Source organism: Mauremys mutica, chromosome 8, assembly GCF_020497125.1.
Source record: "Mauremys mutica isolate MM-2020 ecotype Southern chromosome 8, ASM2049712v1, whole genome shotgun sequence".
NCBI lineage: Eukaryota > Metazoa > Chordata > Testudines > Geoemydidae > Mauremys > Mauremys mutica.
This window is the reverse complement of record NC_059079.1, coordinates 70,330,957-70,358,700: the sequence shown is the minus strand read 5'-3', so window position 1 is coordinate 70,358,700 and position 27,744 is coordinate 70,330,957. Positions and strand designations below refer to the sequence as shown.

At 49.6% G+C, this 27,744-nt stretch overlaps 1 protein-coding gene across 1 annotated transcript in view; it reads left to right on the top strand.

Annotated features, from left to right (window-relative positions):
• The first annotated feature begins 10,734 nt into the window (after positions 1-10,734).
• RGS5 (regulator of G protein signaling 5) overlaps positions 10,735-27,744 on the top strand; it is a 101,336-nt gene continuing 84,326 nt past the window's right edge. The window contains exon 1 of the mRNA XM_045028768.1: positions 10,735-10,934. Coding sequence (XP_044884703.1) covers positions 10,891-10,934 — 44 coding nt within the window. The 5' untranslated portion in view covers positions 10,735-10,890. The remainder of the gene's footprint in view (positions 10,935-27,744) is intronic.

Sequence of the window (27,744 nt, the reverse complement as noted above, 5' to 3'; positions counted from 1 at the left end):
CATCTGCCCACCTCTTTTATATGCAGCAAATTGCCCACATTTAGGTGGGGAATTGGCACCCTGAGCCATTTGCCAAATGGGAAGAGGGTTAGCAGGCAGAGCTGTGGAGAGAAGGGGAAGGGGAAGGGGAATGGGAAGGGGGTCCCAAGTTACCCTGTCACAGCAACTTCCCCCTCCTCTCCAATAGTTCCCCAGCCATCAGCTCCCAGGCACAGTTCCCAGACCTCAGCACCACCTCCTCCCCAAAGCCAGCAATTCTTCTGCCTCCATCCCCCTCATCTCTTCCTCTGTAAAAGCAGCACTGCCCATCTGAGTATCAGGCAAGACGAACTCATTCTTTTCCATTGTTTATTGACTATTGCTGCATAATCCCCTCAAACTTTCCCTCTTTTCCCCAGAATTACTGAATATCCCTCTAAAATCACCTCCAATGTTTTTTCTTTTACATTAGCACCTATTTAATTTTTGCCCCATTTTCTCCTCAATTCTAAAATATATTTCTTGAAAACGTTGCCTCATTTTCTCTCTAGTTATCCACGCTTGATTTTGTTATCCCCTATCATTTTCCCATCTAATTATATGCTATTACCATCAAATCTCCTCAGATGTTGCCCTTTGATCAAATTCTTGAAAAATTGATTGCTATAAAATCCTTGCAAATCTTGCCCCCTTTAATCACCAAAATTTATATGAAATCCACTCAAGTTTTTAACCTTTACCTCATATCAACTATTGGTATAAAATTACTCATACATATCCATTTTCCTCTAATTTGTGATAGTGGATCTCAGATTGGTCATATTTGCATCCTTTTCTTTTTAATCATTAAACGCAGCTATAAAATTTCAGATTTTGCAATTTCCCATACAATTATCAAATATTGATTTTTAAAAAATTCTTTGAGATTTTGAGGTGTTCCCCATGTTTTTTAGTTGCAGCCCTTCTTTTCTGGAGGGAATCCACACTGATTAGGCCTCAGCTGGAGTATTATGTCCAGTTCTGGGTGCCACATTTCAGGAAAGATGTGGACAAATTGGAGAACATTCAGAGAAGAGCAACAGAAATGATTAAAGGTCTAGAAAACATGAGTTATAAGGGAAGATTGAAAAAAATTGGGTGTGTTTAGTCTGGGTAAGAGAAGACTGAGAGGGGATATGATAACAGTTTTCAAGTACATAAAAGGTTGTTACAAAGAGGAGGGAGAAAAATTACTCTCCTTAACCTCTGAGGATAGGACAAAAAGCAATGGGCTTAAATTGCAGCAAAAGCAATTTAGGTTGGCTATTAGGAAAAACGTCCTGTCAGGGTAGTTAAGCACTGGAATAAATTGCCAGGAAGATTGTGGAATCTCCATAATTGGAGATTTTAAGAGCTGGTTAGGCAAACACCTGTCAGGGATGATCTAATACTTAGTCCTGCCATGAGTTCAGGAGGGTGGACTAGATGACCTCTTGTGGTTCCTTCCAGTCCTATGATTCTATGATTCTGCATATTGGAGGTTGCGGGAAGAGGAGTTAAATCTCTCCTTCTGTGCTTCTCTTTTTCCTCACTAGTTTCTCTTCTGCACCAACTTGGTGTCTTTGTCTGTGAGCTAGCTCTGTTGGTAGAACCATAGGCTTTTAAGCTGAGTGTCCAGGATTTAAGTCCCTGGTCAGGCAGGGAGTCTTTCCCTATGATACATGCCCCAGTACCTTCAAAAGACATCTCTTCAGAGTCCTCCTTGATGTTACTCTTTCTCTTCAGTAGGTGGCCTTTCTGAGGAAGGGTCCTTTAGTGCTTGGCACTGTAGGCAAAGTTTCCTGACACCCCACTGGCCTTGCAATCCAGAGGGAAAAGGGCCTTGTGGTCTTATGGAAAGCACTGGGGGGTTGCTGTCTCTCTTTGATAGCTGCCTTCACTGTTGATGGTAGTGTGAGCTGTGTCTCTTTCTCCATCTTTTGCTCCTTGAGTGCTCTCTCTACAGAGAGCATGAAATAAATCCATCTTCAGTGCTTCGTGCTCACCCAGGGCCTGACTTTTCTTGTAGAGAGCAACTTTTAGGCTTAGGCTCAGATCACGCGCCCCCTCTCCCCCCATTCTGATTACTGCTGCAGCTGTTAGGGCTAGTTCCTGTAGCTGATGGCATGTGAGAGGTGTGCTACTGTAACCCACACATCTCCTGGGTGTGGTGTTCAGTCCCATCTAGTGGCACCAAGACCACTTAGGGAGAGATTAATGAGTCTGCTGTACAGTGATAGCTATGAGCCACGTGACTTTTAGCTCATGCATTAAAGACTCATGCATTTAGCTTCAGAGGTCCCAGGTTCACTCCCACCCACTGATGTCTGGGGTCTGTTGGTGTTACACTACTGGTGTGGAGTTGAAGGAGCTTGTGTCTGCAGTGCCTGGGGGTACTCCATGCCTTTCCCAGACTGAATGTATTGGTGTGTTGCCAGTTCCTGGGAAGCTTGGGTGAAGCTCAATGTTGGAGCCTGAATTCTCAGGCCACCAAGAGGAGGAGCTTTTCCCTTCTGTTTAGATCCCTTCAAACCAGATCCACAACCTCAGCTTGCCCTGACCAGGGTGAGCCAGATGAGGACCCTGGCTATACCTGGAAAGGACAGTAAATGCCTACCAACATCCACCCACTCATAAAACCCCCCTAATTCAGTGATCCTTCCCATAGCCACATGCCCATGACCCTCACACACACTCCTAAAAAGCCTGCATGGGGAGAGTTTATTTTCCTTTGTACTGCCGTGAGTGCTACAGGATTCAGCTCTCCCTTAAACTTCTGCCCACCTCAACTGCTCCTCTGTGAGAACCAGAGGTTAAATTGAGAGGGAGCCGATGGGGATCTGCGGTGGAAAGGCTGATCTTCACCCAGATTTGCTATAGTTCCAGCTCATGGTGCTCAGTGAAAGAATTTTGACTTTATATCCCTTTTGTACAGTTTATTAAAATGAACCAATACAATCACGAATACAGCTCACTAAAGCAAAACTACTATACACATCACTCAGCGAACTAAGGGTGAAATAATACTGTTATCACAATAGGATCAAATCAATGAATTAATAAGACCCAAGATCCACAAACCCGGAAATCCTGGACACCTCATCATCTTGGGCATTGGCACTCTCACTGAAGGACTGTCTGGATATGTGAACTCTCTACTCAGACCCTATGCCACCAGCACTCCTAGCTATCTTCGTGACACCACTGATTTCCTGAGAAAACAACAATGCATTGGTGACCTTCCAGAAAACACCATCCTAGCCACCATGGATGTAGAGGCTCTCTACACAAACATCCCACTCACAGATGGAATACAAGCTGTCAGGAACAGTATCCCTGATGATGCCACAGCACAACTGGTTGCTGAGTTCTGTGCCTTTATCCTCACACACAACTACTTCAAATTTGATGACAATATATACCTCCAGATCAGTGGCACCGCTATGGGCACCCGCATGGCCCCACAATATGCCAACATTTTTATGGCTGACCTGGAACAACGCTTCCTCAGCTCTCATCTACTCATGCCCCTTCTCTACCTATGCTACATTGATGACATCTTCATCATCTGGACCCATGGGAAGGAGACTCTGGAAAAATTCCACCACGATTTCAACAGCTTCCACCCCACCATCAACCTCAGCCTGGACCAATCTACACGGGAGGTCCACTTCCTAGACACCACGGTGCAAATAAGTGATGGTCACATTAACACCACCCTATACCGAAAACCTACCGACCGCTATGCCTACCTTCATGCCTCCAGCTTCCATCCCGGGCACACCACACGATCCATTGTCTACAGCCAAGCACTGAGGTACAACCGCATCTGCTCCAACCCCTCAGACAGAGACCAATACCTACAAAATTTTCACCAAGCATTCTCAAAACTACAATACCCACACAAGGAAATAAGGAAACAGATCAACAGAGCCAGATGTGTACCCAGAAGCCTCCTACTGCAAGACAATCCCAAGAAAGAAACCAACAGAACTCCATTGGCCATCACATACAGTCCCCAGCTAAAACCCCTCCAGCGCATCATCAGGGATCTACAACCCATCCTGGACAATGATCCCTCACTTTCACAGGTCTTGGGTGGCAGGCCAGTCCTTGCTCACAGACAACCTGGCAACCTGAAGCATATTCTCACCAGTAACTTCACACCACATCATAGTAACTCTAACTCATAAACCAATCCATGCAACAAACCTCGATGCCAACTCTGTCCACATATCTACACCAGTGACACCATCACAGGACCTAACCAGATCAGCCACACCATCACCGGTTCATTCACCTGCACATCCACCAATGTAATATACGCCATCATATGCCAGCAATGTCCCTCTGCTATGTACATCGACCAAACTGGACAGTCCCTACGAAAAAGGATAAATGGACACAAATCAGATATTAGGAATGGCAATATACAAAAACCTGTAGGAGAACACTTCAATCTCCCTGGACACACAATAGCAGATTTAAAGGTAGCCATCCTGCAGCAAAAAAACTTCAGGACCAGACTTCAAAGAGAAACTGCTGAGTTTCAGTTCATCTGCAAATTTGACACCATCAGCTCAGGATTAAACAAAGACTGTGAATGGCTTGCCAACTACAAAAGCCATTTCTCCTCCCTTTGTTTTCACACCTCAACTGCTTTAGAAGAGGGCCTCATCCTCCCTGATTGAACTAACCTCGTTATCTCTAGCCTGCTTCTTGCTTGCATTTATATACCTGCCCCTGGAAATTTCCACTACATGCATCCGACGAAGTGGGTATTCACCCACGAAAGCTCATGCTCCAATACGTCTGTTAGTCTATAAGGTGCCACAGGACTCTTTTCTGCTTTTACAGATCCAGACTAACACGGCTACTCCTCTGATACTTGAGTTAACAATGATATTATATTGGAACCAGGTCACCAGCTTAAGCAAATCATCAGATTGATACAGCAGAAAATCAACCCTTATAAATCCTAAAACAGAGAACTGAAACCAACCAGTGCAATCCAGACTGAGCTGATTGAATATTTCAATACTGAAAACAAATTACTACTTACTTTTTAGCCACAACCTCAGAGCCAATTAAAGCTGCTGCCTCAGCGTAACACAGATATAGACCTTATTGAGACGGTTATAAGCAAAAGCTTAAAAGGTCACAATAAATCAAAATATCCAACATCTTAGTTTCTTTGAACCCTTTCACAGATGAGGAACATGCAATTAATGACATAATAGAGCAGCAATTTAGGGATATTTAGATTTGGGGAACTACTCTTTCTAGTATCTTCCTCACGTCTTTCTCTCTCTTGCATGCGCATGTGTGCGCACACACACAGTCACCCCCAATATACTAGAAAGTCTGCGCTGTTAATGAAGACAAAAAATTAGAAAATTAAGGTTCTTTTTTCTAAACTGACAAGGGATTGGAATTCTGCAGCCCTCTCTGTGATGTTATTGACATGAACTGTGACCATCTAGATCATTGTGGCAACCAAGGTCCTATAGTTGCACGAAATCTTGTACAAAGGAGGTCAAGTAAGGTATCTATGGAAAGGTTGTAATTTGTTGGTTATGATTATGCTGTTTGTTTGTGTGTATCATTTTTGTATTTGAAGTTATGAATATTGGCTATGTACTTAGAATCAAACACATTGAGATACAAGTAGCATCAGTGAAGGATTTGGTCAGCTTCTTGAGAAAGGACTGTTCTGAGTAAGAGCCCAGTCAACAGCGGCGGCTCCAGGCACCAGCGCTCCAAGCGCGTGCCTGGGGTGGCAAGCTGTGGAGGGCGCCCTGCGAGGGTGGCAGTCAGGCAGACTTTGGCGGCTTGCCTGCGGGAGGTCTACTGGTCCCGTGGATTTGGTGGCAATTTGGAGGTGGGTATGCTGAAGCCGCGGGACCGGCGGACCTCCCTCAGGCAAGCTGCCGAAAGCAGCCTGCTTGCCGTGCTTGGGATGGCAAAAAAGCTAGAGCCGCCCCTGCCAGTCAAGAAACACTTTACTGACAATGGACTTTGGGAGACACCAATCCATATCTGAGCTTTCCTGGGAATGTTCAACCTAATATTTAAACAATGGCATCAGCCTGCAAATAGCTGAATCATGGACATGTGACTTGCCTGGTGGCTACAAACTCCATCTTGTTGTTGTGATTTTGCACAGAAGAACAAAGGGGTTTCCGCCCACAAGAGAGAATTTTTCACCAAAATATAAAAAAAACCGTGAAAAATTATTTTGAAGAAAAAAATCTTGAAAAAAAATTTATTCTTCATTAGCAAAAATAAAATACTTTTTTTAGGCAAAAATATTGATTGAAACCAAAACCGAAAACTGAAAACCAAAGAAAAGACCTTTTTTTTTTAATTTAATAACAAAACAGATTATAATTTTTCTTCCAAAAGTTGAATTTGGAATTAAAAAATTATTTTATACTGGAATTTTTTAAAAAATAATTATTCTAAAAGTCTGTTTTGATAAAAAATGTAAAAAATTGACCAAAAAAATCAATTTTGTCTTCAAAACAATCTATTAACTTTTTTCTGCAAAAAATTGATTTTTGAATCAAAAGTCTTCTTATAAAAGTAAATTATTTTATTATTTTTCATTGGAAAATTCAAATAAAACTTTCAGCTAAAAATCTATTTTTTTTATTAAAAATGTAAAAAAATAAATGAGCTACTGAGATGGGACCCAGGTCCCCTCAGCACAGGAAGGAGATTGGTTAATGTGTGTTGAGTGACCAGCCATCATCATGAAGAGTCTGAGGCAGAGACTGCTACCCAGGCCCCACTGAAATTTCAGTCTATTCTGATTCTGCTGCTCTAACCCCTTCAGCTACAGAGCAAGTGCCCTCAGAACAGGCAGGAGAGAAGGTATGTTGGGCTCAGTGGTTAGTGATCAATGGCTTGATGTCTATTTGGCAGCTGGTATCAAGCGGAGTGCCCCAGGGGTCAGTCCTGGGGCCGGTTTTGTTCAACATCTTTATTAATGATCTGGATGATGGGATGAATTGCACCGTCAGCAAATTTGCAGATAACAGGAAGCCGGGGGGAGAGGTAGATACGCTGGAGGGTAGGGATAGGGTCCAGAGTGACCTGGACAATTGGGCCAAATGAAATCTGATGAGGTTCAACAAGGACAAGTGCAGAGTCCTGCACTTAGGAAGGAAGAATCCCATGCACTGGTACAGACTGGGGACTGACTGGCTAAGCAGCAGTTCTGCGGAAAAGAACCTGGGCATTACGGTGGATGAGAAGCTGGATATGAGTCAGCAGTGTGCCCTTGTTCCCAAGAAGGCCAATGGCTTATTGGGCTGTATTAGTAAGAGCATTGCCAGCAGATCGAGGAAAGTGATTATTCCCCTCTATTCAGCACTGGTGAGGCCACACCTGGAGTATTCAGTTTTGGTCCCCCCAGTACAGAAGGGATGTGGACAAATTGGAGAGAGTCCAGTGGAGGGCAAGGAAAATGATTAGGGAGCTGGGGCACATGACTTAGGAGGAGAGTCTGAGGGAACTGGGGTTATTAAGTCTGCAGAAGAGATGAGTGAGGGGGGATTTGACAGCAGCCTTCAACTACCTGAAATGGGGTTCCAAAGAGGATGGAGCTAGGCTGTTCTTAGTGGTGGTAGATGACAGAACAAGGAGCAATGGTCTCAAGTTGCAGTGAGGGAGGTCTAGGTTGGATATTAGGAAACACTATTTCACTAGAAGGGTGGTGAAGCACTGGAATGGGTTACCTAGGGAGGTGGTGAAATCTCCATCCTTAGAGGTTTTTAAGGCTTGGCTTGACAAAGCCCTGATTGGGATGATTTAGTTGGTGTTGGTCCTGCATTGAGAAGGGGATTGGACTAGATGACCTCCTGAGGTCTCTTCCAACCCTAATCTTCTATGAGTCTAAGGAGATTGCTTGAGGTTGAGGAGCAACAAGCTACTAGTAAGAAGAATCCAAGGCTGGCCTCAAAGTTTTGAACCTATGACCCCTGCATTATGAGACCACTAGCTAATCCCCTGAGGTAGGATCTAGGCTCTGAGTCCCCTCAGTGCAGGGAAAATGTTGAATAAGGCTGAGGAGTGACAGCAGGTGAGATCCACAAAGGGACTCAAGTGCCTAACTGCCACTGTAGGCCCTAAAGCCAACATTTAGGCACCAATGAGATCCTCAGACCCTGTTCCAGCTGCCACCCACCCTTGGAGGCACATAATAACATGGCACCTAATTTTCTGCCCATGGCACGCAGAATATCACTAAGTCCTGAGGTAGGGTGACCAGATGTCCTGATTTTATAGGGACAGTCCCGATTTTGGGGGCTTTTTCTTACATAGGCACCTATTATCCCCCACCTCCTGTCCCAATTTTTCACTCTTGCTGTCTGGTCATCCTATCTTGAGGCTCCCCCCAAAGCCCCAGCAGGAATCTCAAGCAAGACATCATCTGCCTTTCTCACCTGCAGGCCCCAGGTGGGTGTACTTGGAGTGTGCTGCTGGATCAGGCCCCACACAGATGACATTTGAGGTGAGCGGAGTAAGAATTTGGCAGGGCAGGCTGCTGTGTGCACCCAATAGCTAGGCCAGTCCCCTAGGAGTGGGAGACCCAGGTTAAACTTCCTCCTCTGCCTGAGCTGGATCAGAGACTTGACCCAAGATCTTCCTCCTCTCAGGTGAGTGCCCCAAGCACTAGTCTATAGGAATATTTTGGGATGGGTCTCTCTCAGACTCTCCTAGCTGCCGACCCATGCTACAATCACATCTTTGTTTGCAGTGGATGTACCCTTGCTCTACTTTTGGCTGCTAGCTCAAAGAGGGCTGCTAGCCCTCTGCTGTTTCATAACGTCTCTCCACACAGATATTTATGGACCATGATCTAGTCACCTCTTAACCTTCTTTCGGGTACATGAAGGCACCCTGGCACTACCCTGCAGAAGAGAAGAATGAGGGGGGATTTGATAGCTGCTTTCAACTACCTGAAAGGGGGTTCCAAAGAGGATGGATCTAGACTGTTCTCAGTGGTAGAAGATGACAGAACAAGGAGTAATGGTCTCAAGTTGCAGAGGGGGAGGTTTAGGTTGGATATTAGGAAAAACTTTTTCACTAGTAGGGTGGTGAAGAACTGGAATGGGTTACCTAGGGAGGTAGTGGAATCTCCTTCCTTAGAGGTTTTTAAGGTCAGGCTTGACAAAGCCCTGGCTGGGATGATTTAGTTGGGTTTGGTCCTGCTTTGAGCAGGGGGTTGGACTAGATGACCTCCTGAGGTCCCTTCCAACCCTGAGATTCTATGATACCCCAGTGAGATGGCATACACCTGTATGCAAGCAGTTGCAATAATTAAGAATCACCATGTGAAATGCATATTGGTCCAGATCTCTGTGGCCAGATGTCACTGCTGCCATTATGGTGAACTGGCTCCAGCATTCACAGTCCAGGCAGAGGGGTAACAGAGTGGGCATGCCAGAAGCCTATCTTCCCTCTCTCAGTGGTCCTGCTGCAGTGGGCTGGGTACATGGGGAGGGGCTGTGTGGGGAGTTTGCACTGTGTTGCCATGTAACTCTGAGGCAAATGAACCCTGAACTGCTCTCTGTGGGGATAGCCTTTCTCTGATACCTTTCACCAACAGGAGCCTAGAGGATAGCGCTAAGAGTTGTCAGGGAGAGGGCTTTCACAGCAGGAGCCTGACATCCCTGAAAAATCTTAGGGGCACACAAACTATCTTCCAGCCTTCAGATCTGGTTACTTGATCTTACTCCAGTGAAATAAATTGGTCATCATGTGCTGGTTTGGGGAACATAACATGAACACCAAAGCCCCTTGGCTTCACATTCCCTAACACAGGGATGGGCAAACTATGGCCCACAGGCAAGATCTAGCCCATCAGAGCTTTGGATCCAGCCCACGGGATTGTCACCCCCATGGTGCCATGGGCCCTGCACCACTCCCAGAAGCGGCCAGCGCCATGTCCCTGCGGCCCCTGGGGGAAGAGGGGTGGGGAGAGGGCTCCATGCACTGCCCTAGCCTGCAGGCACCACCCCCGGCAGCTCCCATTGTTTGGGAACAGGAAACTGCAGCCAATGGGAGCTTTGGAGGAGGTACCCGCAGGCGAGGGCAGTGTGCAGAGCCATCTACTCCCCCACCCCAGGTACTGCAGGGATGTTTTTAAGGTCAGGCTTGACAAAGCCCTGGCTGGGATGATTTAGTTGGGGATTGGTCCTGCTTTGAGCAGGGGGTTGGACTAGATGACCTCCTGAGGTCCCTTCCAACCCTGAGATTCTATGATTCTATGTTGTGCTGGCCACTTCTGGGAGTGGTGCAGCGTGGCGTGGGACCAGAGCAGGCAGGGAGCCTCTCTTAGCCCTGCTGCATGCCACTGCCACCACAGAGACACTCCAGGTAAGCGGCGCCGGGCCAGACCTGGCACCCCAATCCCTCCTGCTCCCCAATCCCCTGCCCTGAGCCCCCTGCTGCATCCCGCACCCTTCTTGCACCCCAACCCCCTGCCCTGAGCCCCCTTGTATACCCCGCACCCATCCTGCACCCCCACCCCTTGCCCTGAGCTCCTTCCAGCACACGGCACCCCCCCACCCTGCAGTCCCTCCTGCACCCCAAACCCCTGCCAGCCCTACATTCATGGCCCCGCATGCAATTTCCCCACCCAGATGTGGCGCTTGGGCCAAAAAGTTTGCCCACCCCTTCCCTAGTGTCTGCTGAGCCCTGTCTGCTCCGCAGCTGAGATTACTCTGTGGGGCGTGATTGGAGTGTCTGGCTCCGCTCCAGGGCAGAGAGAGCCTCTATATATGCTCGGAGAGGGGAAAGCTGCATCACAGAGAGAACTGGAGCCGCCTCGTCCTGCCTTGTCCCACGGTCTGCTCAAAGCTGAGGAAATAACTGCTTGACAAAATGTGCAAAGGATTAGCTGCCTTGCCACACACATGTCTGGAGAGGTGAGAACAATGGGTGTTTGTGCAGAAGACAAGATGGTTGTTGATTTACAGGCAAGATTGCTTCAATTTCTTAAATTAGATGGGGCATTTAAACATGCAAATACTTAGCCCGGTGTTGTGTTGGAGGGCAACGCGTGAGGCAAGGTCCTGCATGCCGCTCTGTCCAACACAAAGGACAGTTACAGCATGTTAGAGAAAAGCAGGTATCAGTATTGTTCCAAAGAGCAGCGGGAGGGTGTCTTTCCCTGTATGTTGTTCTGTTATCTGGGCCGCAGGGGCCCGGTGCAAGGCAGCGGCAGCCCGGACCCCCGACCTCGCACCCTCGCCGCGCGGGGCGGGGCGGCTGCTCTCCCGGGCACCGCGGGGCCGGGCGGCTGCCACTGACCGGAGCCGGCCGGCACCTCTGGCCCCTGAGCTCGCGGTGCGGGGCCGGGCGGCTGCCCCGGACTCCGGAGTTCGGGGGGCAGCCAGCTTCCCCGGACCTCGGAGTTCACGGGGCCTGCCGGTGCCGGCTGCCCTGGCCACGGCCCTAGGAGCTCGCATAGCCGCGGTGGGGCTGTCCCGGTCCCGGAGTTCGCGGGGAGTCTGTGGGATCCGGGCTGTACTGCCGTTTGGCTGGATCCTGAGCTGACATGCTCACACTGAGCGAGGAGAGGTGTCAGTGAGAGACCACACAGGTAACCCTGGAGGTTTGTGCTTCAAGAAACACCACCAGTGGTTTCCCCAGGAATTGAAATGGGTGTGGGGGGGTTCGAATTTACAGGGAGAGGGGGTGTCAGGACCAATGAGATATATAAAGAGATGAGAATAAAAGAGATATGAATAAAGTAAATGTTTTGTTAGGATGATGCAAATTTAACATAAGAATAATGCAAGTTACACCAAAATGCATAACAGGTCTAGATTTCTAAAAAAATATAAATTTAAAAAAAAATTTAATTTAAATTGACTTGAAAAGTAAAGGAAGTCTTCTCATGGATCAGTAACTGGTTAAAAGGGTAGGAATAAATTATCCGTTTTCAGAATGGAGAGAGATGAATAGTGGGGTCAGTACTGGGACCAGTACTGTTCAACATATTCATCTGGAAAAATGCGTAAACAGTAAGGTGGCAAAATTTGCAGATGATACAAAACTATTCAAGATAGTTAAGTCCCAGGCAGACTGGGAAGAGTTACAAAGGGATCTCACAAAACTTGGTGACTGGGCAACAAAATGGCAAATTAAATTCAATGTTGATAAATGCAAAGTAATGCACATTGAAAAACAATCTCAACTATACATACAAAACGATGGCATCTGAATTAGCTGTTAACACTCAAGAAAGAGATCTTGGAGTCATTGTGGATAGTTCTCTGAAAACATCCACTCAATGTGCAGCAGCAGTCACAAAAGCAAACAGAATGTTGGTGTTAGGCTGTTACCTTAACAAAGTTAAGGTTGACACAACTGGCTTTGGGTTACATTTTATAAAAGAAACTGAGACAAATGGTTCTCCAAAATCGCTTGGCACTGGACATCTTGCTGGCCTCACAAGGAAGAACACGTGCTTTAATTGGACAAGAGTGTTGTGTTTATGTCCCTGATATGTACAATGCCACATGGGAGAGAGCGGATCACATCATGCAAGTGGCAAAGGACCATGGAGGGGAGCGAAGTGAGTCTTGGTGGAGTAACCTGTTTAATTGGTTCCCAAACATAGGGGGATGGCTCCACAACTTGCTCCGCAGTGCAGTTGTAATAATTTGTGGCCTGCTGGTCCTATATGTTATGATCCGAGGTGGCTGCTGGATGGGCACTCGACTCTGCCCTAAGCAGTAGTTTTGTTATCCCAAGAGTCCCGTTACGGTCCTCTAGGGACAAAGGGGGGATTGTTAGGCCTAAATAAAATGTAACCCAAAGCCAGTTGTGTCAACCTGAACAAAGTTAAGCTAACAGCCTAACAGAGGTTTATGGGTAATTCATAAGTGGAAAGTCCCAGGGAGTTGCAGGTCTGTCTCTCACAAAGTTAAGCAACCATGAGATAAGAAAGGGACTGTATTCCTAGCATGGTACCAAACGTACTGAGGTAAAAACAATTCGTTTAAAGAACTCATAAGAAGCCAAGATTCCAAACTTCCAGACTCCCTGTGCAGTACTCCCTGTTTCTGTTCTATGTCTATTCCTAACAATTACATTTTAGATTGATTAGTGATTGTTAAGGTATCATAAATCATGTAAAACATTTAATCTTGTAGAACATAAAAAAGAATGTATGGTAACAGTTTCTAGTTTCAAAAGAAGGGGAGTGGCTACTTAACTAGTTAATTGCAATTATGATGATGCGACGGAGCTGTCTATATAAACCTAGGTAATTTTGCAAAGAAGCTAGCTGGTTCTCTTTGGAGACGAGCTCGCTCTCTATTGTCGTGTGCACTCTTCAATAAAGAGCATTATATTTGAACTTTGCTGGTGTTGCCTGTCTCTCGCGGTCAGACAACAAACTTTGCCGTTTGGGGTACCAGAGTCCCCAACATTGGGAATCATTAAGAAAGAGATAGATAATAAGACAGAAAATATCATATTGCCTCTATATAAATCTATGGTACGTGCACACTTTGACTAGTGTGCACAGATCTGGTCACTCATCCTGAAAAATATATATTGGAATTGGAAAAGGTACAGAGATGAGCAACTAAAATGATCAGGGGTATGAAACAGGAGGAGAGATTAAAATGACTGGGAATTTTCAGCTTAGAAAAGAGATGACTAAGGGGGATATGATAGAGGTCTATAAAAACTGGTGCGAAGAAAGTGAATAAGGAAATGTTATTTAATCCTTCACATAACACAAGAACTAGCAGTCACCCAATGAAATTAATAGGCAGCAGGTTTTAAAAAAACAAAAGGAAGTATTTCTTCACACAATATAAAGTCAACCCAGGGAACTCTTTGCCAGGGGATGTTGTGAAGACCAAAACTATAACAGGATTAAAAAAAGAACTAGATAAATTCCTGGAGAATAGGTCCATCAGTGGCTATTAGCCAGGATGGGGAGGGATGCGACACCATGCATTGCATGTGTCCCTAGCCTGTTTGCCAGAAGCTGGGAATGGGCAGCAGAGGATGGTCACTTGATGATTACTTGTTCTGTTCATTCCCTCTGAAGCACCTGGCCTTGACCACTGTTGTAAGACAGGGTACTGGGCTATATGGACCATTGGTCTGACCCAGTATGACCATTCTTATGTAAAAATTAATTATAATAATAAAAATGTTTAGTACAGAAACTCCCCAACATAATGACCTCTCAAGATAGCAACAATGTGAGATAACAACCTTGGCAAATACTGCATTTTAAAAATCTTGGCCTACTAGGAAACATATTTATATAAGTTTCCATTCCCAGTCACAAATCTAGCATTCTGGAGCAAAGTGACTAAAATATAGTCCAACAAACAAATGTTTATTTAACGTGCCCCTCACTTTTCCCTCCACCGCATTCCACTCACCGGTGTTGTCCTTGGTCAGTGGAGAGTAGACTCAGAGTTCAGAGGTGCTTTCACGTGAGTACACCTTCCAGGTGGGGGACAAGAAGGCACCTTGCTTGTTCCTCCAGCTGCTCACTGTTCGATCTGGCCACGGCTGTTCGTTATGCCACCGTTCACTCCACCGCTCTGTTGCCAATGGCCCTGCGCAGTCACCTTCTGCTGCCACCTGCCACTGTGACCTCTGCGAGTTGGTCTCTTGAGGTTCCACCAGCTCTCAGTGATTTCAGCTGAACTCTCAGTGGGGGAACCTCACTGCTAGTGCAGTCTGGGCTGTCTCTTACACAAAAACACTGTACCCACAGGAACACTGTCCCTACAACAGGACTAAGCACTTAGACCTGATTGTCAGTGATTTCAGGTGCAGTGGTCACTTAACAAAACAAAAGACTATCTATGGAGCCTAATCAGCTCGGTCTTTAAACAGTGGAGAGGGACAGGTCCCCATCCTCTCTCTTGATGCCTTCAAATCATCACAGGCTAAGTACAGTTCTACTGCCCTTTACTCATACAATAAGAACAACATTTCATTCCTCATACCCCCCACATTCAAGTGGTTTGTAACCCAACCCCAGCCAAAAATCTATCACTTGGCCAACACAGCTCTGTTTGCTGGATACCTAGGTAGATTAGGTGTGAATGTAAATATAATCTGGCCCTGAAGCCTTTCCCTGCAGCCCCAGCTCATCACTAGCTGTCAGGGAGAGCTCATTTAGACTTTGCTTACAAATCATCATTTGAAATTATTAGGTTGGCCAACATCACTGAATTAATGCACTGACATCATAAAAAACAACAGCTGTATAAGGAAGCAAGGAAGCTACTCTATGTTCATACTTTTCAAGTCTATTATACTTTTTCAGATACACATATTTTATCATACACTGTATAAGCTTTTAAAGTGTGTATTAATGTTTCATTTTAAATTCAGATTTCCAAACAGTCACTAAATTGGTATGTAACTAGCTCACAAAACTGGGGGGGTTGTTGGGGAAATTCAGGGAGGAATGTAGGGAAATCACTCTACACCACACTTAAAATGCGCTGCTGTAGTGAAGATACTACCTATGCAGACAGGAGGACTTTCACTTCTCCCATCAGCTTAGGTGCCCCTCCTCCCCAAGAGGCGGGCACTAGGCACTGTCTACAGCTGGGCTAGGTCAGTTTAACTGCATCACTCAGAAATGTGGATTTTCACACCACTGAGCTATGGAATTATACCATCCTCATTTCCTAGTGTAGCCCTGAGTATAGTCACAATTCCTTCCTGCTTCCTCCTTGCTATAGGGGGGCATTCACTTGTGCTGGCCAAGGCTACCAACAAATGACCCCACTCTTCATACATGTGCAGGGAGCAGACCTACTTCATTGAGCAGAAGGTAACAAAAGTTCAAACCATTCCCTGACCCTACCCACACAGTTTCTGTGGGAAGTGGGGGGTCAGCAGGTGTGTGGCTGAGGGTATGTCTACACTACGGGATTATTCCAAATTTACATAAACTGGTTTTGTAAAACAGATTGTATAAAGTAGATTGCATGCGGCCACACAACGCACATTAATTCGGCAGTGTGTGTCCATGGTCCGAGGCTAGCGTTGATTTCCGGAGCGTTGCACTGTGGGTAGCTATCCCGAAGCTATCCCATAGTTCCTGCAGTCTCCCCCACCCCTTGGAATTCTGGGTTGAGATCCCAGTGCCTGATGGGGCAAAAATCATTGTTGCGGGTGGTTCTGGGTACAGCCTCACCCCTCCCTCTGTGAAAGCAGCAGACAACCGTTTTGTGCCTTTTTTCCCGGGTGAACTGTGCAGACGCCATAGCACAGCAAGCATGGACCCCGCTCAGCTCAATACCGCAATCGTGGATGTTTTAAACACCTCGCGCATTCTCGTGCAGTCTATGCTGAACCAGGACCTGCAAAGCCAGGCGAGGAGGCGGTGGCTACGGCAGCACGGCAATGAGAGTGATGAGGACATGGACACAGAATTCTCTCAAACCGCGGGCCCCTGTGCTTTGGAGATCCTGATGGTAATGGGGCAGGTTCTAGCCATTGAATGCCGATTTTGGGCCTGGGAAACAAGCACAGACTGGTGGGACCGCATTATGTTGCAGGTGTGGGACGATTCGCAGTGGCTGCGAAACTTTCGCATGCGTAAGGGCACTTTCATGGAACTTTGTGACTTGCTTTCCCCTGCCCTGAAATGCCATAATACCAAGATGAGAGCAGTCCTCACAGTGGAGGAGCGAGTGGCAATAGCCCTCTGGAAGCTTGCAACGCCAGACAGCTACCGGTCAGTCAGGAATCAATTTGGAGTTGGAAAATCTACTGTGGGGGCTGCTGTGATGCAAGTAGCCAAAGCAATCATTAAGCTGCTGCTACGAAAGGTTGAGACTCTGGGAAACGTGCAGGCCATAGTGGATGGCTTTGCTGCAATGGGATTCCCTAACTGTGGGGGTGGGGGGGGGCGATAGATGGAACCCATATCCCTATCTTGGCACCAGAGCACCAGGGCACCCAGTACGTAAACCGCAAGGGGTACTTTTCCCATGGTGCTGCAAGCACTGGTGGATCACAAGGGACGTTTCACCAACATCCACGTGGGATGGCCAGGGAGGGTTCATGACGCTCGCGTCTTCAGAAGCACTACTCTGTTTAAATGGCTGCAGCAAGGGAATTACTTCCCAGAACAGAAAACAACAGTTGGGGATGTTGAAATGCCTGTCGTTATCCTGGGGGACCCAGCGTACCCCTTGATGCCATGGCTCATGAAGCCATACACAGGCAGCCTGGATAGTGGTCAGGAGCTGTTCAGCTACAGGCTGAGCAAGTGCAGAATGGTGGTAGAATGTGCCTTTGGCCGTTTAAAGGCACGCTGGCGCACATTACTGACTCGCTCAGACCTCAGCCAGACCAATGTCCCCTTTGTTATTGCTGCTTGCTGTGTGCTCCACAATCTCTGAGAGAGTAACGGGGAGACCTTTATGGCGGGGTGGGAGGCTGAGGCAAATCACCTGGCCGCTGATTACGCGCAGCCAGACACCAGGGAGATTAGAAGAGCACACCAGGAAGCGGTGCACATCAGAGAAGCTTTGAAAATGAGCTTCATCACTGGCCAGGGTAGGGTGTGACTGCTGTGTGTGTTTCCCCTTGATGAACCCCCACCCCCCTTGATTGACTCATTCCTTGTAAGCAACCCACCCTCCCCCTTCGATTACAGCTTGCTTATGGAAATAAAGTCACTATAGTTTAAAAATCATGTATTCTTTATTAATTCATTATAAAAAGAGGGAGAGAACTGAGAAGGTAGCCCGGGTGCGGTTTGGGAGGAGGATAGGAGGGATGGAAAAGCCCACTAAAAAAATTTCACAGTAATGACAGCCTTCTGGTTGGGCTGTCCACAGGCGTGGAGTGGGCAGGTGCACGGAGCCTCCCCCCACGCGTTCTTACACGTCTGGGTGAGGAGGATGTGGAACATGGTGAGTGTGGTTATACAGGGGCTGCAGCAGCACTCTGTGATCCTGCTGCCATTCCTGAAGCTCCACCAGACGCCGGAGCATGTCAGTTTGATCATGCAGCAGCCCCAGAGTTGCATACCGCCACCGCTGATATCAGGTGTCCCTCCTGTCCTCACGTTCACTGGCATCTTTCCTGTAATTTGATACCACCTCCTTCCACTCATTCAGATGAGCTCTTTCCTTGCGGGTTACTTCCATTATATCCGAGAACATTTCATCTCGCGTCTTTTTTCCTCCACCTTATCTGAGCTAGCCTTTGGGATGGAGTAGGGAGGCTTGAAAAATTTGCAGCTGCAGGAGGGAGGGAAAAAAGGGAGAGAAGTATTTAAAAAAGAGATACTTTTACAGAACAATGGTTATACTCTTTCACAGTGAACAGTACTATTCACCTTACATAGCACATGTGATTTCACTACAAGGTCGCATTTTGCATCTTAATATTGAGTGCCTGCGGCTCTGGTGTTACAGATCTCACAGACAGGTCCGGGCATCAGAATTCAGCTTGCATGCGGCCATGGTAAGCCACTGTCTTTCGGCTTCTGCAGTTCTTTAATCCCTCCCCCCACTGCATGGCTGGTACCATGAAAGCTGCTAATCACCCTCCTTCCCCCCGCCCCCCCACCGCATGGCTGTTACCTGGGAAGATCCCTGCGAACCAAACGTGAAAAAGCTCATCGGTATTTCACTCCTCCCCTCCCCCCGCTTGGCTATGTGCAAGAAAGGATTTTTTTTAAGCTGCAGTCCACGAACCCAGTAAGAAAATGGCCATCTCTGTCCCCTTAATTAAATTCCTGATTTTCAACCAGGTTACCCTGAACGATATCACTCTGCTGAGGATAACACAGTGAGATAAAGAACGGATGTTGCTTGAATGCCAGCAATCACCGGGACCATACGCAGCTATGCTTTGCCATGCAATGATACCTGATTACTTGCTACATGCATGGCGTGGTAAAGTGTCCTACCATGGTGGACGGAACAAGGCTGCCTTGCCCAGAAACCTTCTGCAAAGGCTTTTGGAGTACCTCCAGGAGCGCTTCATGGAGATGTCCCTGGAGGATTTCCGCTCAATCCCCAGACATGTTAAACTTTTCTAAGTAACTTTACTGTCTGCGAATGCATCCCAAGTCCTCAGGGCAAATCAATCATTAAAAAAAACGCTTGCTTAAAAAACAATGTTTGATATTTACAAAAGGTACACTCACCAGAGGTCCCTTCCATAACTTCATTGTCTGGGATAGTGTCTTGGGAGGGTAATTCTGTCTGGGTCAGAAAAAGCTCCTGGCTGTTGGGGCTAACGGAGTGCTGTGTGCTCTCTGCAAGGTCGTCCTCCTCTTCCTCCTCCTCATCTTCCCTGTCCGCATAATCCTCAGCCATGGCAGAGATTACAACCCCCACCTCGGAATCCATGGACAGGGGTGGGGTAGTTGTGGCGCAGCCCCCTAAAATTGCATGCAGCTCAGTGTAGAAGCTGCATGTTTTTGGCCCTGCACCGGACCTTCCATTTGCTTCTTTGGTTTGCTGGTAGGCTTGTCTGAGCTTCTTAACTTTCACTCTGCACTGCACTGAGTCCCTGCTATGGCCTTTTTCCATCATAGCCTTGGAAATTCTTTCAAATACTTTTTCATTTCGTCTTTTGGAACACAGTTCTGTTAGCACTGAATCCTCTCCCCATATAGCGATCAGATAACAACAGTTACTACAGTGAGTAACCGTCTTCGAGATGTGTTGCTCCTATCCATTCCAGTTAGGTGTGCACGCCGTGCGTGCATGGCTCTCCGGAACATTTTTACCCTAGCAACTCCGGCGGGCCGGCTGGGCGCCCCCTGGAGTGCCGCCGCCATGGCGCTGGATATATACCCCAGCCGGCCCGTCCGCTCCTCAGTTCCTTCTTGCCGGCTACTTCAACAGTGGGGAAGAAGGGCGGGTCTGGAATGGATAGGAGCAACACATCTCAAAGAACAACGGTTACTACGGTGAGTAACCGTCTTTTCTTCTTCGAGTGATTGCTCCTATGCATTCCAGTTAGGTGATTCCCAAGCCTTACCTAGGCGGTGGGGTCGGAGTGAGACGTGGCAGAGTGTAAGACTGCTGAGCTGAAGGCTGCATCGTCTCGAGATTGTTGCACCAATGTGTAGTGGGAAGCGAAGGTGTGGACAGAAGACCAGGTGGCTGCTCTACAGATGTTCTGGATGGGGACATGGGCCAGGAAGGTGGCCGACGAGGCGTGCGCCCTCATCGAGTGAGCGGTGAGGCGGCATGGTGGCACGCGAGCAAGCTCGTAGCATGTCCGGATACATGCTGTTACCCAGGAGGAAATCTGCTGCGAGGAGACCGGCTCGCCTTTCATGCGGTCGGCAACTGCTACAAACAGCTGTGGCGAACGCCGGAAGGGCTTCGTCCGCTCGATGTAAAAAGCGAGGGCCCTGCGGACGTCCAGGGTGTGAAGCTGCTGCTCACGAGGTGAGGCGTGCGGCTTTGGGAAGAAGACCGGGAGGAAGATTTCCTGATTGAGGTGAAAGGCCGACACCACCTTAGGGAGGAAGGCCGGGTGTGGTCGAAGCTGCACCTTGTCTCCGTGGAAGATGGTGTATGGTGGGCTAACCGTTAATGCACGGAGCTCAGAAACCCGTCTTGCAGATGTAATTGCGATGAGGAAGGCTGTCTTCCAGGAGAGGTAGAGCAGAGAGCACATGGCCAGAGGCTCGAAGGGCGGTCCCATAAGCTTGGCCAGAACGAGGTTTAAAACCCAGGTTGGGGTAGGACGCCGCACCGGCGGGTATAAGCGGTCCAGGCCTTTAAGGAAGTGGGAAACCATCTGGTTGGAGAAGATGGACTGACCTCCCATGGATGGACAAAAGGCGGACACTGCTGCCAGGTGCACCTTCAAGGAGGAGACCGCAAGACCTTGCTCCTTCAGGTACCAGAGGTAGTCCAGGATGGTAGGGATAGGGACTACGAAGGGATTGAGGCCTCGTTGATCACACCAGAGCGCGAAACACTTCCATTTCGCAAGGTAGGTGGAGCGAAATGGCAGGACTTGCTGTACGGCCGCCGAACAGTCCCTCTCTGCGTGGGTCAACCACGCAGGCACCAAGCTGTAAGATGGAGGGACTGCAGGTTCGGATGGTGGAGTCTGCCGAAGTCCTGCGTGATTAGGTCCGGCCATAACGGAAGGGGGATGGGATCCCGAACGGAGAGCTCGAGCAGCAGGGTGTACCAGTGCTGCCTCGGCCAGGCCGGAGTGACGAGTATGACGTGGGCCCTGTCCCTCCGAAGCTTGAGCAGCACCCGGTGTATGAGCGGGAAAGGAGAGAAGGCGTAGAGGAGGTGATCCGTCCAGGAGCAGAGGAATGCGTCCAACAGGGAGCCTGGAGAGTGACCCTGGTACGAACAAAACTGGTGGCACTTCCTGTTCTCCTTGGAGGCAAACAGGTCTATGTGGGGAAACCCCCACCTCCGGAAGATTGTGTGCATGACATCTGGACAGAGGGACCACTCGTGGGAGAGGAACGACCTGCTGAGATGGTCGGCCAGCATGTTCTGCACTCCCGGAAGAAAGGACGCTTCCAGGCGAATTGAGTGGGTCACGCAGAAGTCCCACAGGAGCATCGCTTCCTTGCAGAGCGGGGAGGAGCGGGCTCCGCCCTGCTTGTTCACATAGAACATCGCCGTCGTGTTGTCCGTGAACACCGCTACGCATCGGCCTTGCAGACAGGCGCGGAAGGTGTGGCACGCCAAGCGGATTGCTTGCAGCTCCCAGACGTTGATGTGGAGGGAGAGCTCCTGGGGTGACCAGAGACCCTGGGTGTGAAGGTTGCCCAGGTGGGCCCCCCATCCCAACGCCGAGGCATCCGTGGTCAGTGTAACGGATGGACGAGGAGGGCGGAACGGGACTCCTGCACACACGACCTCTGGGTCCAGCCACCAGCTGAGCGAAGCGAGGGTAGGCTTTGTGACCGTGACTACCCCATCTATGGAGTCGCGGTGCGGGCGGTACACCGACGCTAGCCAGGCTTGAAATGGGCGAAGGCGCAGTCTCGCGTAAGCAGTGACAAACGTGCAGGATGCCATGTGACCCAGAAGGCGTAGGCAGGACTGAACTGTTGTAGTGGGAAAGGTGTGCAGGTCTCGGATGATGGAGACCATCGTCTGGTGCCGAGGACGAGGGAGGCAGGCCCTGGCTACTGTGGAGTCGAGGACCGCTCCGATGAACTCCACTCTCTGCGATGGAGTCAATGAGGACTTTTTGGCATTGACGAGAAGGCCCAGTACCCGAAACAGGGATAGTATTTCGGAAATTTGGTCTACCACCAGTTGTTGGGATGGCCCGCAAACCAGCCAGTCGTCAAGATACGGGTAGACGTGAACGCGACGACGGCGGAGGTCTGCAGCAACTACCGCCATGCACTTGGTGAAGACCCTCGGCACGGTGGATAGGCCGAAGGGTAGTACCGCAAACTGGTAGTGCGCACTGTTGACCACGAAACGCAGGTAGCGTCGATGGGGAGGGTAGATCGCGATATGGAAGTACGCGTCCTTCATATCGAGGGCGGCAAACCAGTCTCCCGGATCCAGGGAGGGAATGATGGTCCCCAGGGTTACCATGCGAAATTTGAGCTTGACCAGGTACTTGTTGAGCTCCCGGAGGTCCAGTATAGGTCTGAGACCTCCTTTTGCCTTGGGGGATCAGGAAATAACGGGAATAGAATCCCCTGCCCCGCATGTCGTGCGGCACCTCCTCTATGGCACCCAAACTTAGAGTCTCGACCTCTTGTAAGAGGAATTGCTCGTGAGAGGGGTCCCTGAAGAGGGACGGGGAAGGTGGGTGGGAAGGAGGGGGCGAAACAAACTGAAGGCGGTAACCATACTGGATAGTACGAAGTACCCAGTTGTCCGATGTTATTTGGGACCACACCGGGAGGAAGCAGGAAAGGCGGTTGCAAAATAAAGGGGTTGGATCCTGGAAAGAGTCTGATGGGCCGTCCTCGGGTGTCCCATCAAAACGGCTGCTTGGGCCCTTGGACGACACCTGGGCCTGGTTGTGCCTGCTGCCGGATGGCCTACGGCGGTTTAGACCGTTCCACCGACTATTATACGGCCGCGATCTGGCCTGGGTAAAAGGCCGGTAGGGCTGTTGCTGCCGGAATGAGCGCCTCTGGGTAGCCGGTGTGTGCATACCCAGAGTGTGAATAGCGATACGACCATCCTTGAGGATCTGGATCCTGGAGTCCGTTTTCTCTGAGAACAGACCGTGAGTCTCAAAGGGGAGGTCCTGTAGGGTATACTGCACCTCCGGCGGCAAGGTGGAGGACTGCAGCCAGGAGATGTGCTGCATGGTCACTCCTGAGGCCAAAGTTCTGGCCCCTGAGTCCGCCGAGTCCAGAGCAGCCTGGATGGAGGACCAGGAGGCTTTTCTGCCCTCTTCGACTAGAGTGGAGAACTCCTGTCGGGAAGCCGTCAGGATCAGCTCCGAGAACTTAGTGAGGGACACAAAAATGTCAAAGGTGTAACGAGCTAGGAGGGCCAACTGGTTGGCAATCCGGAGCTGGAGACCCCCTGGCGAATACACCTTTCGGCCCAACAGGTCCATGCGCCTGGCGTCCTTGGACTTTGGCGCTGGCTGTCCATGCCTCTCGCGGTCATTAACAGACTGCACAACGAGTGAGTCTGTACACCCACCCCACTCCAAATACTCGTATCCAGTGGGGGGGACTGAGTATTTTCGTTCAACACCCCTTGCGGTAGGAGGGACGGATGCCGGTGAGCCAGATGGTAGTGGTATTTTTCTGAATAGTCCGGATAAATGGGAGGGCCACCCGCAACGGGGCCTCGGCTCCGATGACGGTCACTGGGTCTTCGTCCTCCGGGACCTCCGCCACCGGGAGGTCAATAGCCTTCGCCACCCTGCGAAGAAGGCCCTGGTGGGCCTGCAGGTCAATCGGGGGAGGGTCCGCTGTAGCGGCACCCGCCACCGCCTCATCCGGTGAGGAAGACGAGGAAAGAGTCTGGACCACCACATCTGCCAGTGGTTGCTCAGGGGCTTGGGCTGTATCGTGCCCCGGATGCTCTGCGGGACCTGACGGCGACAAGGCCTCCCCCGGTGGTGATGGGGGAGGCCTGCTCACTGTGGCTTCTGGCACCCTGTGTTCAGCACCCGCGGGGCGTGGGGGGAAAGGGAGCCCTTGGGGCTCATGGTAGGCCCAGGGGACCCAAAAACCCCACTGCTGTGGACCAAGGTCCTGGTTCTGGGTGCCAGCCCGGAGATCTCTCCCGCTGCCCGCCTGAGAGGCGACTGACGACTGACGCGAAGGCCACGGGGGGGGGGGCAGAAGCGCTGATGGAGTGCGCCGTGGAAGGTGGCAGCTTGTCCCCGGACGGTGCTGAGGATCGGTGCCGACCGTCGCGGTGCCAGGATGGAGATCGGGACCGTCGATTGCCTCCCGGTACCGGGAGCCTGACCGCGACCTCGATCGGCGGTGACGGGAGCGGCTTCGGGAGTCGCGGTGCCGAGAACGGTACCGGGAGCCAGACCTCCGACGGTACCGTCGGTCCGGTGACTGGGACCGTGAGCGGCACCGGGACTGCGACCGGTGCCGAGATGGGGAGCGGTACCGAGACGTTGATCGGTGCCGGGATCGGGATCGGCGTGACGGCGACCATTTCCTGGATCGGGACCGAGACTTGGAGCGCCGTCCATCCTGTCTGTCGGGGGCCGCATCATTGCCGGCTTGCCCACCGACTGAACAGCCCGCACCGGCGGTGCCGGGGGCCGGAGGCTCGGTGCCTCTGTGAGCTCGATAAGCTCTCTCGCCGTCTAGAATGTCTCGGGCGTGGACGGGAGATGCAGCTCGACCGCGGTTGGCACCGGGAAGCAGGGAGGTACCGGACTCGACGGCTCTTGAGGTGCCGGAGTCAACGGAACCGTGCATGGCTTGTGCACTACCACAGCCGCTGCCGGAGGTGCCGGTGATGGCTGGGTAAGCTGTCCCGAAGCAGGAGGCTTAGAAGCCGAGTGCGCCGTCTTCCGCTTTCTCGGTGGAGAGAGGGAACGGTGCCGGGACGTCGGTGCCGTCTGCGAAGATCTAGCAGCGTCGGTACCGGGGCGGCTCGGTGCCGCTGGTGCGCTGCGTGCCGAGGACGATTTCGGTGCCACCGGGGACGGCGCGGGAGGCTGAAGTGCCACCTCCGTAAGGAGCTGCTTGAGGCGAGAGTCCCACTCCTTTCTGGTGCGCGGCTTAAACGCCGTGCAGATTGGGCACTTATCTGTCCTGTGAGATTCCCCGAGGCAGCGCAGGCAGGAGTCGTGCGGGTCGCCCACGGGCATGTGCCGCTGGCAAGCCGCACAGGGCTTAAACCCCGGTGCCTTGGGCATGAGCCCGCACCGGTTGTGGAAGAAGAGGGCTAACCCCTCTAACTCCCCTACTATACTATAACTAACTAAACTTATTCAACTAATCTAAAAACTAACTAAGTTAACCAACTATGTACACTGAAGAATGGAGAAACGCTAGGGCTGTGGAGGTAAGAGAGCACTCCACTGTTCCAACTGGCCGTCACGGGCGGTAAGAAGGAACTGAGGAGCGGACGGGCCGGCTGGGGTATATATCCAGCGCCATGGCGGCGCCACTCCAGGGGGCGCCTAGCCAGCCCGCCGGAGTTGCTAGGGTAAAAATGTTCCGGAGAGCCGTGCACGCGCGGCGCGCACACACCTAACTGGAATGCATAGGAGCAATCACTCAAAGAAGAACCAGTACTTTCCATGTAGTCCATGCTGGAGCTCTTTTTCGATTCTCAGGAGACTGCATTGTTACCTGTGCAGATGAGCTGTGCGTGGTCACCTGTGCTGATGAGCGCTCCATGCTGGGAAAGCAGGAAATGAATTTCAAAAGTTTGCGGGGCTTTTCCTCTGTACCTGGCCAGTGCATCTGAGTTCAGATTGCTGTCCAGAGCAGTCACAGTGGTGCACTGTGGGATACCACCCGGAGGCCAATACCGTCAATTTGCGGCCACACTAACCCTAGTCCGATATGGTACTACCGATATTAGCGCTACTCCTCTCATCGGGGAGGAGTACAGAAACCAGTTTAAAGAGCCCTTTATATCGATATAAAGGGCCTCGTGGTGTGGACGGGTGCAGCGTTAAATCGGTTTAACGCTGCTAAAAAATCGGTTTAAAAGCCTAGTGTAGACCAGGCCTGACTGACAGGACAAGGCTGGGCAGCTTGTGCAAGGGTACCAGACTAGTGCTCACTCCTTCTTCCTCCCTTGCGCAGACATCTTGTACAGCTTGAAATCTAGCCCTGAATACAGAGCGCTAACCCTGCATCTGGAACAATCTGAGAAAGCAACAGTTACACTAGTTAACTGGCCAGCTACATATTACCTGGTCAAACACATGAATCTTTAAAAAGGGTTTCTGTTCACAAGCCCCAACTGCAGATCTGGAGCTGGGCTATTTAGACTGGGGAGGATTGGGTCTATTGTGTAAATAGCTGGAGATACTGAATGAATTGGTGGATCTATATGTGCCAAGTCTGCTGTTTCCCCTGTAGATTTGTGACCCATTATACAGGACTAGAGGCACAAGGAGAGAAAGATATATATGCTTTTTGTGAAGCCAGGCTTAGTGCAATGATCTCATGAGATCAGAATGTGATTTGTGGCTGTTAAGAAATAGCCTTACTCTAAATGTTTCAAAGTCCTCTCCTGTTTCCTGGATTTCTCTCAGAATGTGCATTATCCAAATCCACAGTCCCCAGCCCCTCTGACAAGGCACAGTTCTTATTCAGCTATTTCACAATATTTGTTCTTGTTTTTATTAATAGCCACTTTCCTGAGATTTCTCATTCTATCCTACTTGAGGTACTTCACACTTGCTATGAGAACTTCTAGGGGCCACATTAGAATTTTCCAGGTTGCTCCCTGAGGTCAGAGAGAAAATACTGTTACAGCGAAAGACTGGGGCTGAATTTGCAGGTCCCTGGCTGGAAAATGCTTATCTTAGCTGTATCAGCTGGGAATTTCAGAAGCTCCTAAGGGATGTCAGATCACAAACAGGGACCCCTGCACCAAGTCACTTGGTGTTGGGAAAATCCAACCCCTCATTACTAGTTCTTCTAAGAACCCCCAGGGCAGAGCTGTTGCAAATGGCTGACTTGCTCCATTTCCTTCTAACATGTTTGTGATTAATTAAGAAACAACTGCACTAATAGGTGTTCCATGTGCATGCATACATATGAACAAAGATTGTAGCACTAATATTGGCAATATGTAATAGGAAGTCCTCTCTCTTCATATGGCACTGGTCAGACACTCTAGACTCTATACTTGTGTGTAATTTCCTCCCCATACTAGGGGTCAGTTACACTAACTTTAAAATACCTCTGATAATTTGTGCAAGTATCTATAGTTTAAGAAACTGTGCTCTCAGTTTTCTGCATGAAGGAGCGCTGACCCTGGGCTCACCATGCTCTGGGACAGTCTTTAAAACTAACAGCTAACAAATAGACACTTCTAGGGACTCCTCCACTTACCAAATAATTAAACACAAATCTGATGCAAATTTGCTGTCCATTTTGTTTTTGCTAGGAGATTTTGTATCAATGTAGCTGCAGCTTAAATCTATCCATCCCCCTTTACACAAGTGTAAATGACAACATAGGGACAAATTCTCATATACAAACAAGTTCTTTTTTCACAACTCTGGCAGTGTCAAGGGGCCTTAAACAGGGCTGGCCTTACCATGAGGCAAACTGAGGTGGCCACTTCA